General features: G+C 40.1%; 1 protein-coding gene across 5 annotated transcripts in view; it reads left to right on the forward strand.

The window, feature by feature from the left end:
• The window catches only part of AMPH (amphiphysin), a 206,216-nt gene that overhangs the window by 109,895 nt on the left and 81,324 nt on the right, over positions 1–14,997 (forward strand). For 3 of the 5 annotated variants that reach the window (XM_081537434.1, XM_081537435.1, XM_081537431.1), the window contains exons 3-4: positions 4,632–4,682; positions 12,306–12,400. In XM_081537434.1, the coding sequence (XP_081393560.1) occupies positions 4,632–4,682; positions 12,306–12,400 (146 nt within the window). Of the gene's footprint in view, positions 1–4,631; positions 4,683–12,305; positions 12,401–13,219; positions 13,289–14,997 lie in introns of those variants that run through there. The other 2 variants (XM_081537436.1, XM_081537437.1) reach the window with 2 other exon arrangements.

Genomic DNA, 14,997 nt, shown 5'->3' on the forward strand with positions numbered 1-14,997 from the left:
CTGGGCATTTTATCTTTCCTTTATACTCCCAAACACTCTGGATGACTATTCAGAGTTAATATAATTTGCTTTGAGATGCAATTTTTCCTATAGATATTTTAGTTCCTCTACAAGATTGTAATTTACTGAAGGAAGTAGTTTTTTTCCTGTTCATTGCCTTCCTTTTTTGGTTCAGTTCAGTTCAGTTGTTCAGTACTGTCTGATTCTTTGCAACCCCATGGACTGCAGCACTCCAGGCTTCCCTGTCCATCACCAACTCCTGGAGCTCATTCAAACTCATGTCCATAGAGTTGGTGATACCATCCAACCATCTTATCCTCTGTCATCCCCTTTTCCTCCTGCTTTTAGTCTTTCTCAGCATCAGGGTCTTTTCTAAAGAGTTGGTTCTTCAGATCAGGTGGCCAAAGTATTGGAGCCTCAGCTTCAGCATCAGTCCTTCCAATGAATATTCAGGACTGATTTCCTTTAGGATTGACTGGTGTGATCTCCTTGCAGTCCAAGGGACTCTCAAGAGTCTTCTCCAACACCACAGTTCAAAAGCATCAATTATTTGGCACTCAGTTTCTTTATGGTCCAACTCTCACATCCATACATGACTACTGGAAAAACCATTGCTTTGACTAGATGGACCTTTGTTGGCAAAGTAATGTCTCTGCTTTTTAATATGCTCTCTAGGTTGGTCATAGCTTTTCTCCCAAGGAGCAAACGTCTTTTAATTTCATGGCTGCAGTCACCATCTGCAGAGCCCAGGAAAATAAAGTCTCTTACTGTTTCCATTGTTTCCCCTCTATTTGCCATGAAATGATGGGACCAGATTCCATGATCTTAGTTCTTGAATGTTGATTTCAAGCAAAGTTTTTCACTTTTCTTTCACTTGCATCAAGAGACTCTTTAGTTCCTCCTCCTTTCTGCCATAAGGATGATGTCATCGGCATATCTGAGGTTATTTCTCCCAGCAATCTTGACTCCAGCTTGTGCTTTATCCAGCCTGGCATTTTGCGTGATGTACTCTGCATATAAGTTAAATAAGCAGGGTGACAGTGTGTAGCCTTGACATACTCCTTTCCAGATTTGGAACCAGTCTGTTGTTCCATGTCCAGTTCTAACTATTTCTTCTTACCTGCATACAGATTTCTCAGGAGGCAGGTCAGGTGGTCTGGTATTCTCATCTTTTGAAGAATTTTCCACAATTTGTTGTGATTCACACAGTCAAAGGCTTTGGCATGGTCAATAAAGCAGAAATAGATGTTTTTCTGGAACTCTCTTGCTTTTTTGATGATCCAACAGATGTTGGCAATTTGATCTCTGGTTCCTCTGCCTTTTCTAAATCCAACTTGAACATTTGGAAGTTCTTGGTTCACGTACTGTTGAAGCCTCACTTGGAGAATTTTGAGCGTTACTTTGCTAGCGTGTGAGATGAGTGCAATTGTGAGGTAGTTTGAGCGTTCTTTGGCATTGCCTTACTCTGGGATTGGAATGAAACTACCTTTTCCAGTCCTGTGGCCACTGCTGAGTTTTCCAAATTTGCTTGTATTTGAGTACAGCACTTTCACAGCATCATCTTTTAGGATTTGAAATAGCTCAACTGGAATTCCATCACCTCCACTAGCTTTGTTGTAGTGATGCTTCTTAAGGCCCACTTGACTTCGCATTCCAGGATGTCTGGCTCTAGGTGAGTGATCACACCATTGTGGTTATCTGGTTCATGAAGATCTTTTTGTTAGTTCTTCTGTGTATTCTTGCCACCTCTATCTTAATATCTTCTGCTTCTGTTAGGTCCATACTGTTTCTATCCTTTATTGTGCCCATCTTTGCATGAAATGTTCTCTTGGTATCTCTAATTTTCTTGAAGAGATCTCTAGTCTTTCCCATTCTATTGTTTTCCTCTATTCTTTGCATTGATCTCTGAGAAAGGCTTTCTTATCTCTCCTTGCTATTCTTTGGAACTCTGCATTCAGATAGGTATATCTTTCCTTTTCTCCTTTTCCTTTAGCTTCTCTTCTTCTCTCAGCTATTTGTAAGGTCTCCTCACACAACCATTTTGCCTTTTTGCACTTCTTTCTCTTGGGGATGGTCTTGATCACTGCCTCCTGTACAATGTCATGAGCCTCCATCCATAGTTCATCAGGCATTCTGTCTGTCAGGTCTAATCCCTTGAATCTATTTGTCACTTCCACTGTATAATCACAAGGGATTTGTTTTAGGTCATACCTTAATGGTCTTGCGTTTTTCCCTACTTTCTTCAATTTAAGTCTGAATTTTGCAAAAAGAAGTTCATGATCTGAGCCATAGTCAGCTCCCAGTCTTGTTTTTGCTGACTATATAGAGCTTCTCCTTTTTCAGCTGCAAAGGATATAATCAATCTGATTTCATTATTGACCATCTGGTTATATCCGTGTGTAGAGTTGTCGCTTGTGTTGTTGGAAGAGGGTGTTTAGTATGACCAGTCTGTTCTCTTGGAAAAACTCTTTGTTAGCATTTGCCCTGCTTCATTTTGTACTCCAAGGCCAAACTTGCCTGTTACTCCAGGTATTTCCTGACTTCCTACTTTTCCATTCCAGTCCTCTATGATGAAAAGGACATCTTCTTTGGGTGTTAGTTCTATAATGTCTTGTAGGTCTTCATAGAATCATTCAGCTTCAGCTTCTTTGGCATTAGTGGTTGAGGCTTAGACTTGGATTACTGTGATACTGAATGGTTTACCTTGGAAATGAACAGAGATCATTCTGTCATTTTTGAGATTGCACCCAATACTGCATTTCAGACTGTTTTGTTGACTATGAGGGCTACTTCATTTCTTCTAAGGGATTCCTTTTTGGTAAATTCTAACAAATGCTTGTTGAAATGAATATGACCATTATAGTTACTATATTAGTGGGTGTACTATTAACTATCAAGTTAGAGTTATAAAATAGTTGCAATCATATTAATTTTCAAGGTTGAGTCATTCTGTGTTCTAGTTCTGTGTACTTCTGTTCAATGACTGTGCAGTTAAAATACATTTTTTTGGTCTGTTTCCTTGCAGTGTCATAGACAACACTGTTGGTGCCCAGCTATATGCCTTTAGTATCTACCTTTTCTGATCCCACTAGGCTGACTTGTAGTTGCCAACAGCAGAACTCTTTGATTGAGGTCTTACTATGGTTTCTGGAGACCTGTCTGCCCCTGTGTGGATGTAATGGGGAATTCATGTTCCCCAGAAGCAGCTTTCAGACTTCCTTGCTAGCTCAGCTGGTAAAGAATCCACCTGCAATGCAGGAGACCCTGGTTTGATTCCTGGGTCGGCAAGATCTGCTGGAGAAGGGAGAGGCTACCCATGTCAGTATTCTGGCCTGGAGAATTCCAGGGACTATTCCATGGGATCGCAAGAGTTGGCCATGACTGAGCGACTTTCACTTTCATTTTAAGAAGCAGCCATCAGCCAGTGTCCAACAGGAGATGATATTAAATGCCCCAACTCTCTTGCCCCTTGGTTAGGATGTCTGTAGGGTGTTTGAGTCTGTCTCCTAGAGTTCCCCAGTTGGATTAAGGCAGGGCTGCCCACTGTGGAAACTTGCTTGTTAGTGCACTGTGAGTTACCTCTCTTTTCCTCCCTGCCTCACTTCCCCACGTTACTATTAACATTTCCTTGGGTAACTCCAGACCAAAATCTAATCCTAGTCTCAGAGTCTTTGAGTTTCTAAATGCATTCCGAACCAAAACAAGTATTCATAGGCCAAAATTTACAATTTAACAATTTCTCTATTTTGGTGATGTCCAGTAGGGATATAACACACACCACATTCATAATTTAAAATTTTCTAGTGGCCATATTTTAAAAAGTGAAAAGATGCTGTACACTTGAAACTAACACAATATTATAAACCAACTTGGGTCTGATCCCTGTGTCGAAAAGATTCCCTGGAGAAGGGCATGGCAACCCACTTCTGTATTCTTGCCTGGAAAATTCCTCAGACAGAGAAGGCTGGTGGGCTGTACAGTCCATGGGTTGCAAAGATTTGGACATGACTGAGCAACTGAGCATGCATGATACTTCAGTTTATGAAAAACTGAAAAGAGTTACAATGAATCTTAATAATATAGTTTAATGTATTATATCCAAAATATTGTATTAATATACAGTCTATCTAAATATATTAATGATATATGTATATATATATGTGTGTGTGTGTATATGTTTTTGGTACTAAATCTCTGTAACCTGGTGAGTATTTTACACTTACAGTACATCTCCATTTGGGCTAGCTACATTGTAAACACTTAACAACCTTGGGCTAGTAGCTACCATATTAAACAGTGAACAGTGGTGGTAAGTTTCCTACCATTGTAACCTATATGTCAAAATTGAGAGACTTACTAGCTCTTGAATGTATGGAAGGCTGTATGGTGGGTCATAGTTTCTATTCTTAGCAAAGTCTTACTTGCCTTCTCCTTTCCCTCTTAAGCTGAATAAAATCTCTATAAGTATCTAGAGTGATGGATACCTTGTTTAGTCTGAATTCACATATTTATTTTCTTTCAAGAATGAGCTTCTGGTAAAAAATAACTCTAAGCTTATGGCTTTGTACATGTTTGCATGCAAAATATAAACAAGTTGTTGAGCATCTCTGTGTTTGTATGTTTTCAGGCAGAGGGTACCAGACTTCAGCGAGAACTCCGAGGATACTTAGCAGCTATCAAAGGTAATGTGTATGGGTTGTTTACTGCATGTTACCAAGCACGGGTTGTTCTTGGAATTCAAGAGTGACAAGATCGAATGTTAATTAGAAAGCCATTTGGCTTTCTGGCAGGATGGGTACTTGAGCACAGGTGTTCCATTCTACCCACTCCCCAGTTCCCATTGAAATGATAATCAGGATATATAAGGAAAAAATATGTGGGCCCTTATGGTGGAAACTAGGAATAAGTGCCTCCCATGTGCCAGAGCTTTCTAGAAAGAGTTGTTAGATAGAGTGAGCTGCAGACCTTGTTTAAGAAAAGCTGCAGCTGGTTTCATCCCAAGGGAGAGTATGTCCCAGGAGTTGGACGCTCTTAGACTTGCACATAAGCCCTCTAGCAGGAGCGGGCAAGAGATGACAGCAGCATTAACATGAAACGTGGCCCTGAACTGCCTATGACTTGTTGCAGCTGCACCTGCAGCCCTGCCACTGTAGGGGAGTGAGAGACGCTGCCGTTGTTTCTAGTCGCTTGGTATTCAAGGCAAGGAAACAAGGCTAGTGGTGGAGAGTGAAGAGGGATCAGTCCCCTGCACTGAGTCAGATCCAAGTGCACCCACGGTGGATGATAAGGCAGATTTTGAGATTAGTGGGGAGAGAACGGATCATCTGACAATGAGTCTTGGGTAAACTGGCCAAACACTCAGAAAAAAAGTAAGATTCCCAACCTCACTCTTCATTCTCTCCTTCTCATTTCCAAATATAGTGAAGATTTAAATATGTAGACAAAGAGGTACGCTCAAGTGCCAGAATAAAATACAGTAGACTTAATCTCCAGTCTCCGGTGACAAGGTCTTTACAAGCCTCCCCCAGAAGGCAGAAATTGGAAAGGGCAAGTTTGAGAGATTTGACCTCATTAATGTACACAATGTTTAAAAAATTATTTTGGCAGGCAGGATATAAAGAGCTCAGTAAGTAAGCTAAATGAAGATTAGTGGATCAAAAGAAAAACTGAGTAGAACATATGGAGAGAAAATTAATCAAATAAGATCTGTACATGGGTAATAAATGTGAAAAGTGCTTGTCCTGAGTATTCAAAGAATATAAAATGAAATCAGAGGGAGAAAATGTTATTTTTCTTCTAAGTGTTCAAAGACATAAAAAGTTTGAAAAAAAAGACCAAAAACAAAGCTGTAATACCTAGCATTGGCAGAGCTGTGGGAAATGGACTCCTTTTGTACACTTCTGGTAAGACTGCTTTCCTGAAGAGGAATTTGGCAAAGGCTTTTTTATTTTGTGTGTGTGTTGGGGGAGGAGGTGATGCTTTTTGATACACTGGTTTCATTTCCAAGAATTTATTCTTAACAGTTTCAATGTGGATATATGAAACTGATTACAAAGTTATGGCTATATAATGAAACTCTTAATAAAAATCAGTCATAAAAATCAAAATTAGTGAAAGTAATTTTTAAACTAAGATATATTTAAGCTTTTATAATTTTATAAACTAGCCACATAATTTCAGTTCACCTGACAACTCTATGAGGCAGGTAGTTATATTATCTTCATTTTATCTTTAAAAGCCAGACATAGAAGGGTTAAATATCTTGTCTAGGGTCATGGGCTTATTAAACAACAGAGGTGCAATGCATGGTCTGGTCTGATCTGTATGTTTCCTGAGACCTTTCTATTCCCTTGTACTGCCTTTGAACTATATAGCCATCAGTTTTCCATTGTTTTCATAATTAGAGTTCATCTGTACAATGGAGTAATGACAACTTACCTCTGTTGCTTTTTAATGAGAGACCTGGGTTCAATCCCTGGGTCAGGAAGATCCTCTGGAGAAGGAAATGACAACCCACTCCAGTACTCTTGCTTGGAAAATCTCATGGATGGAGGAGCATGGTAGGGTACAGTCCATGGGGTCGCAAAAGTCGGACATGACTGAGCAACTTAACTTTACTATGTGCTAGGCTGTGTACTAAGTGTTTTAGGCATGTTACTTCCTTGTCACCACCCATCACAGGCTAAATAACATTAGCCTTATCTTGCATTTGTAAAGAAGTAAGACTCAGAGAATTTAACCTCCACAGTTCACAGAGGTCATAATTAACTGCTCTAAAAAAGTTAACCTCAAATATTTATAACAGTTTGGTCTGAAAATAGAAGGCACTCTAGGTAATTCTTTCATTGTTGATTCAAGATTTGAACACAAGAAGTCATACAGTTTTAAGTATAGGATTTTCTCTTTGTTAGCTGATTTTTAAAAGTGGATTCTTTTGTTAAATGAATGAGCAAATTGGATCTCTTTTCCAAGACTATGTATTGGTCTATTTTATTGCCTTAGTATGGAGAAGGCTATATAAAAAGATTGGCTTATTTCTTTTCCTGAATGTGGTCTGGAAGGAGAATCCACTGTGAGAAGACTTGGCTCCAGGGAGACAATGGGTACAGCATCAAAGAGACTCTTCCATCAGCCTGTGCCCTGCATCCCACTTCTAATGATGACATCCGCATATGAAGGAGGAAGGACTGTCTAGTAGCTTTTCCCCACACATTTTGCTGATTGAATAACTAACAAACAAGACAAACAAATCTCTCTTCTCTAAGAGAGATCTCTGTTTAAATGACTCTGGCTGAGGCTGGTTGGAATGAGTTTTTAAACAGTTTACTACAGAGTTTATCAGAACCTTTAACCCTTAATCTAATCTCCCATAGGACTGTGGAGTGGGCAGCGGGCAGCATTTTCCACTGATATAATTGGAGAAAGCTTTTTTCTTCTCAAAGTCTTAGAAAGAATCAGCATTCCTTGGAGCATATTTTGAGTTTTGGGAACACACTTAAAGATAAGGCTTATGCATTAAGTAGATTATAATTTGCTTTTTCAAAGTGCTTTCATGGCCCATTTTTCTGGTTTTCACAAGAAGAACTCTAGCTAACTAATGGAGCAGTTTAATACAGGCAGCATTACAGAGAATGAGATCTCACCCAATAGAGTGATGAGTCCTAGGTCTGGTCTCAGAGGCAACTATGGGATAATCCAAGCCTGTCAACTGCCTCATTTGTAAAATGTGCCAGATGTTCCTCAGCTATAAAGCGCTCCAGTTGCTCTCGGAAGTCCCCCCACATCTCTGCTACTGGCATTCTATGAAATTGAATTCAATGAGCTCTACTCTTTGTTTTATTATCCCTAATCTCTGGGTGGCATTCACTCCTGTGGGGCTTTGTTATTTCTGCTGATGGCTTGGACTTTGTAGGAGATCTTATGCTCTCATTGATTTTAGTAGCAAACATTGCACTGAGTCTCAATTATGGGCCTGACACTGTTGTAGAAGATAGAGATGCAGAGATGAGTGAGACACAGTGTTTGCTCCCATGGGGCTTGTGGTAGAGAAAGCTAATAAACAAAAAGGCCAGATATGCATGGTAATGTGTCATTTAAGAGAAGTGTGCTCTGTGCTATCACAGCAAAGGAGAGTCCTCTCACCTTAGCTGAGGGACAAGAGACCAGGTCAGGAATGGTTCTTCTGCAGAACTTACACTGAATGAACCCAAGAAGGGGGCATCCGTGGTCATCAGGTGATAAGATATGCCAGGGAAAGGGGTTGATGTTGGAAAGACTTTCCAGGTAAAAGAAACCTTGGGTTTTATTCTGTCAATGGAGAAGGGAGTCCTTACATTCTTTTAGGTGAGGGAATGAGTCGCATGATCAGATTAGCATTTTATAAATAATTATTGTAATGGTGTGAAATACAAACTAGAGGAAATGAAACCAGAGACTTTTTAGAAGTCTAGGCTAATAGTTTAATAATAATTATAGTTCACATTTATTGAACACACATGTGCCAGGCACAGACATAGGCTTTTTATGGCTCATTTCATGTATTATTCCTATAACATATGGTGTGTACTGTAATTTATTATTAATGAATACTTTGGAAAACTGAGGTCTAGGTTGCTCCAAATTTTTGATGAGAGGGAAATGGTTCCCATCCAGTAGTAAGATGATCATTCTTCTATGTATGAATTTTGATACTTGTCTTATGGTTTTGGAAACCACTAATCTTTTAAGAAAATACTCCCTTCTCCAGGGGATCTTCTGGACCAGGAATTGAACCCAGGTCTCTTGCCTTGCAGGTGGATTCTTTACCATCTGAGACACCTGGAAAGCCCAAGAAAATATTGGCTATTAGATATTATTAAATGCCACTTAGCATCTATTCTGCTTTAATGTTGCCAAATTACTTTGAAGGAAACTTGGGTTTTAGCTATGTTTTTTCCTCTTTTGCTCTGCCACCAGAGGAAATTCTAAATCTATGCCAATCTTTTTGTCTTTTAAGAGCAAGACTTGTGTTTTGTTCATCTATCTGTCAGAGTATTTCCTATAGAGGGTGGTAGAAACAGCTTTTTGTCAAAATAATTTCTTTCCAAATTACCCACACTGCTACTTATCCACACAGCAATTAGTAGTTATTTTGGGCTGATCATAGACATATTTACTGCAACATTGTGTTTTTTTGCCTCAACGAGTAAGATCTTACATAATTTTATTTTAAACTTAAGTCACAGTTTCATTTTGCACCACAACGGTTTTTGTCCTGCAATACCATCATGCTTCTTTCTTCCTCTTAAGCCATTAAGAGCTTGTCTATGTGGCTGTTTATAACTTCCATCTGACTTGAAGAAATAAAAGAAAACTTCAGAAGCCTTTTGCCATCTGAATGGTAGAATTCTAACTAGTGACTCACTTTTGGTATGAATTTGAGGGGTGCATTTCTTAGTATTAGTTTGCTTAGGGTTAGGGTTAAACATGGACATTCAAGATAAATATTCCTGCCACATATGGTTAGTGGTGACCCCATGTGGAGACCACATCACAAGAGAAAGATTCTTCCTTGCTTGGACTCAGAGTGCTAGAGGATGGATGAAGGTTTTTGCATTACTTTTTGTGGCTCAGCAGGAAAAGGATCTGCCTGCAATGTAGGAGACACAGGAGATGTGGGTTTGATCCCTGGGTTGGGAAGATCCCCAGGAGGAGTAATTGGGAACTAACTCCAATATTCTTCCCTGGGAAATCCAGTGGACAGAGGAGCCTGGCAGGCTACAGTCCAAAGGGTCACGAAGAGCTAGACACGACTAAGCACACACACAGTGCAACGCTTGCCTGTCTCTACACCTATGAGATTCTATTTCATCAGTGTCCCCAGAGAACTGAGTCATCACTGCTTTCCCACAGTATCCTGCTGGGCTTCATCTTGTGGTTGTCAAGTCATTTCAGCTGGTGTGGGTTGTTTGTACTCCTCATAGTAAAGGGTGTCCTTAAACATGTTCAGTGATGTGCCCTTTATGGAGAGAGGGTCACAGGCTTTCACACTTCATGTGGCTACAAAACACGTTCATACCTTTTGTGTGCAAAGACCAAATAGGTATCTGCATCTTACCAGGGGAAAACAAGGGGGATTGTCTATCCCCTGAAGTGAGGTGAAGTGAAAGTCACTCAGTTGTGTCTGACTCTTTGTGACCCCATGGACTATACAGTCCATGGAATTCTCCAGGCCAGAATACTGGATCCCCCTTCTACAGGGGATCTTCCTAACCCAGGGATCGAACCCAGGTCTCCCGCATTGCAGGAGGATTCTTTACCAGCTGAGCTGCCAGGGAAGCTCAAGAATACTGGAGTGGGTAGCCTATCCCTTCTTGAGTGGATCTTTCCAACTCAGGGATTGAACTGGGGTCTCCTGCATTGCAGGAAGATTCTTTACAAAATGAGCTATCAGGGAAGCCGCTCTAGAGAGAGGAAAAGTATTGTGAAATACCAGATTAGATGCTGACTCTTTTTTAGGGGGTAGGACTAATATTTTATTTTCCTTCTTAAATAATTTATTGAAATATATTTGATTACAATGTTGTTAGTTTCAAGTATACAGTAAAGTGATTCAGTTATATGTATATACACATATGTGTGTGTGTGTGTGTGTGTGTGTATACACACACACACACTTCTTAATATTCTTTTCCATTATAGATTATTACAAGATATTGGATATATTTGACTGTGCTATATAGTAGGATCTTGTTGGTCATTGATTTATGTGAAGTAGTCACAAACTCCTAATTTATCCCTCCCCTGCCTTTCCCCTTTGATAGCCATAAGTTTGTATTCTAAGTCTGTGAGTCTGTTTCTGTTTTGTAGATAAATTCACTTGTATCATTTCTTTTAAGATTCCACATATAAGTAATATCATATATTTGTCTTTCTCTGACTTACTTCACTTAGTGTGATCATCTCTATTTCTAGGTCATCCCATGTTGCTGCAAATTGCATTATTTCATTATTTTGTGCTGCTGAATAATTTTCCATTGTGTGACTCTTGTACATATTGTTTGAGGATGTACTTTGATCATTTCATACATCTTATTTTTATTTTTAATTTCATTTTCTGGAGCAGAGAAAAATTTATTGCAAGCACCAAGCAAGGAGAATGGGCAGCTTCTGCTCAAAAACCTCAAACTCCTCAGACGTCTTCTATTTTGACTTTTTTTTCCTCTCTCATTGTTGAACCCAAAACTGACTGCTTTAAATCCAACAAATACATGGTTGAATTTAGAGTGTTCCAGCTTTCAGTTTAACAAAAAACTTTCCCTCTTTGATTCACTGGCATTGAGTTTATGAGATGTGTCTTTTATTTCTAATGATGGCACTCTGGTTTTTCTCTCTTCTGCTTCTATCCAGCCCCATTTCATATCTCCTAGAGACAAAGGCCAAGGCACCAACTTAGCCAGGTCTCACCTTCTAGCTATGAGTGAGTGTCTGGTGCCAAAGTGGCACTTCTCCAAGTCACTAGCCAAAACTCCGCCTTGTTCTGTTCCCAGCCCTGAGTGGTCTCCACTGGAGTCCACGCTTTACTCTCCATGTTTTGAAGGAGGGACAGAGGGGAGATTGAAACAGACTTAGTGACACTTTATATCACCATGTAGCATTAGGAAACTTTATATCTTTACTATTGTTAATAACCATATTTTTGCAACATACCAAATTATACCAATAATTAAAATTATAACCCATAGACTGAAGAACTTGAAGTTCTCTGAGGTCTAACATAAAACTGTATATATGGCTTTTGATAATATTGGAAAAAGAAATTGTTGGGTTTTTTTGTTAAATTTAGGCCACTTAAAACAGTTCAAATATTATGCCCTAAAATCCTGTTGATTGTGCTTCTGTCTGCTTAAAAAAAAAAACAAAAAACTTTATTTCTAATATTAAAATTCATTTAGGATTAATTTCTAAGACTCTGTCATTTTATAGAGAAGAGCTCTAGGTGTCCTGTACATTTATGGTTTCATGTCATTTAACAAGTGACAGCACTCCTAGTAGGACATATTGTTTTCAGAATAGAATGCCTTGTTTATTTATTTTTTAAGATCTTATATCTTTCACTGTTATTGTAAATACAAGAAGGTGCACGCTGTAATCAGAATCAGGAAAGATGTGACTACAGATGCAAATAGCAGTTGTACTTGCCCAGTTTTTCCTTAAACATTTAGCAAGTGTTCAAGATTTTCCCTCTCACTTAGAAAAGTAGGGGAAGGAGGAAGAGACTTTTCACCCACCTCTCTCTAACGGGAATTGTTTTTCTCCAATGCTAGGCATGCAAGAGGCTTCCATGAAGCTCACCGAGTCGCTGCATGAAGTCTATGAGCCTGACTGGTATGGGCGTGAAGATGTGAAAATGGTTGGCGAGGTAAGAGCTGGTCACAGCGCTCAGGAGGCCCAGGGTGGCTTCCCTGCGGGTCCCGCCATGTCCTAATCACTCAGCTTATCCCCTCTCCAGCACTTCATGGCCCTGATCAGGAGGGGACACCATGTACCCGGAAGGCGCTGTGCAGTTCTGCCATCCAGATTGATCCAAACTCATAGTGAGGAGTGAATATTGATGATAAAACCACCTGGGTAGAAAGCTGTGCATTAAAGATTGTTTTCCTTCAACATAAGAGTAGCATTTTTCCATCCCTTACTACACTTCTTAGCCCATTTCAGCAGGCGAATTGGCTCATGACATGATTTTATGTACTGCCCCTCCTTCCCCATCCCTTCTTGAAAGCGGATACAGGAGCTGAGAAGAGCATCTGTTTCAGTTTACCACCGGCTGGTCCATTTGCCAGTCTGCAGGGCTGAGGACAGAGCTTGCTAGTAGAAATTTAACTAATGAAATACTTTATCCCAAGACATGTCTTAACACGTAAAATGCACTGTCTAGCCCAGGGCTGTCTGGCTCTGGGAAGCAAGAAAGTAGTTACTGTTGCTTTCAGGAAGGCAGAATGGGATGTGACACTGGGTGAGTTCTTTAATCTTCTTTGGCTTCCGTTTCCTCATCTGCAAAGTGAGAGTATTAATTTTATCTCCTAATAACACACTGAAAGCCTGTGTATTCACACCCTCGACCTAGTGCACAGTGCATGTGATTGTTACAGACGTTAGGAATCCTGCTGTCAGGAGTTTTCTCATGATCAAGTTCTTTGTTAAAACAAAGAGTGGTTGTTTGTCACGCCTACTTCATGGGAGCTTGTTGCTTCTCATGAGGCATGGAAGACCTAAGACATGTGGCCTTTACAACCCAGGGGAAGGTCTGGTAGGTGACATGCTGATCATCTATGCAGCCTTTGGAAAGATGGGTTAACAACTCGCCTGGGCTGCTCCCTGAAAATTCTGACACCCCCATATTAACCACAAATCATAATCTTGTTATGACTGTGATAGATACAGAGATTATTTTTTGAATGAATAAGGCTCTTGTTAGCTCTGTGAACTTCTTTTGAAACCTTTCAGGATGTGAATTGGGCAAAATCAGCCTCCACACACTATTTTTCAATGCTGTTTTGAGTAATTACATCTTCTCACATTTCTTAAATATAAAGACACTGTTTCACCGGCATGTTTTAAAGGCTTAACTCATTTTGTAAATTTCTGATGAGAGGTGTAACATTTAAAATTCATCATGAAAAGGAGACTTTTTAAGGGAATGATAGAAGCTTGAATAAATGGCTTTTCAGAACACTGTGTTACAATTCTGTGTATGGCAAATGCCGCTATCTTGACCTTTATTCCTAAGGAAACAGCTGATATCCTACCTTGGTCCTTGTGGCTGCCAGAATTTTGGGAATCTTCAGTTGCTGACCCGAATATGAGCTCTTTTGAAGGTGTACCTGACACCGCATGTTCAGAGGGTCTGCTCAGATAGAATATAAGCCTTTTTGTATAATAGATTTAAATATTTTGGTTGCATAAAATTCTTGAATAAGGATCTATAACAATTAGAACTGGGTTTTCAAGGGTGAAAAAGAAAAAGAAGCAAATCAACCATTAAAAAGTGGTTTTCAACAAGACAGAAACTTCTCTCCCATAATGAACATTGAAGGTTGGCATCCCTGTGTGGTGGGGGGAACCCACGACCATCAGGAGCCTGTCTTTTCATCCGTGATGCCATCTCTATTTTCAAGTGACTGTCTGAGCTCTGGCTATCAGCACTCATTTCTGTCTTCCAGTAACAGGAAGGAGGAAGCGTGGAGGATAAACCTCCCTTTAAGGACATTGCCTTCAAGTCCATCCTGTTGGCAGAATTTAGTCTCATGGCTACACTACTTGCAGTGGAGACCGATAAATGTGGTCTGTGTCCTAGGAGGCCATGTGCCTGGCAGAAACTGGGGTTCTGTTACTAAGGAGAAAGAAAGGGTAGATGGTGTCAGGAGACCCCAAATGTAGTGATGGGAAGAATATGGAGTGATGTTCTTGCACACTTGCTATATGCTTGGGATTCTGTGAAGCACTTTATGTTGTCAGTTCCCTTGATTGGGTAAACTGAAACTCATTCTAAAGTCACACAGCTGGGATATGAATCCTGTTCTGGTGAGGCAGCCTGGTGTCAGAGACAGATCGTGGGCTTCATATTCAAGGGTTGAACCCAGACTCTGTCATTTACCAGCTCCGTGACCTAGGCCAGGTTATATATCATCTCTGGGCTTCAGCATTCTCTTCTACATAAAGGCAACAGGAAGACTTTCCTCATAAGAATATTGTGAGAATTAAATCACACACACAGAGACAAGTAAAATGTTTAACCAACTGCCTTGATGTCCATGGGTTGCAAAGAGTCAGACATGACTGAGCAACTAATACTTTCACTTTTGGGCTTCTTTGGTGGCTCAAATGGTGAAGAATCTGCCTGAAATGTAGGAGACCCAGGTTAGATCCATGAGTTGGGAAGATCTGCTGGAGAAGGGCATGGCAACCCACTCCAGTATTCTTGGCTGGAGCATTCCATGGACAGAGGAACCTGGCGTC

Source organism: Giraffa tippelskirchi, chromosome 10 (genome assembly GCF_054371585.1).
Source record: "Giraffa tippelskirchi isolate mGirTip1 chromosome 10, T2T-mGirTip1v1.2.pri, whole genome shotgun sequence".
Lineage (NCBI taxonomy): Eukaryota > Metazoa > Chordata > Mammalia > Artiodactyla > Giraffidae > Giraffa > Giraffa tippelskirchi.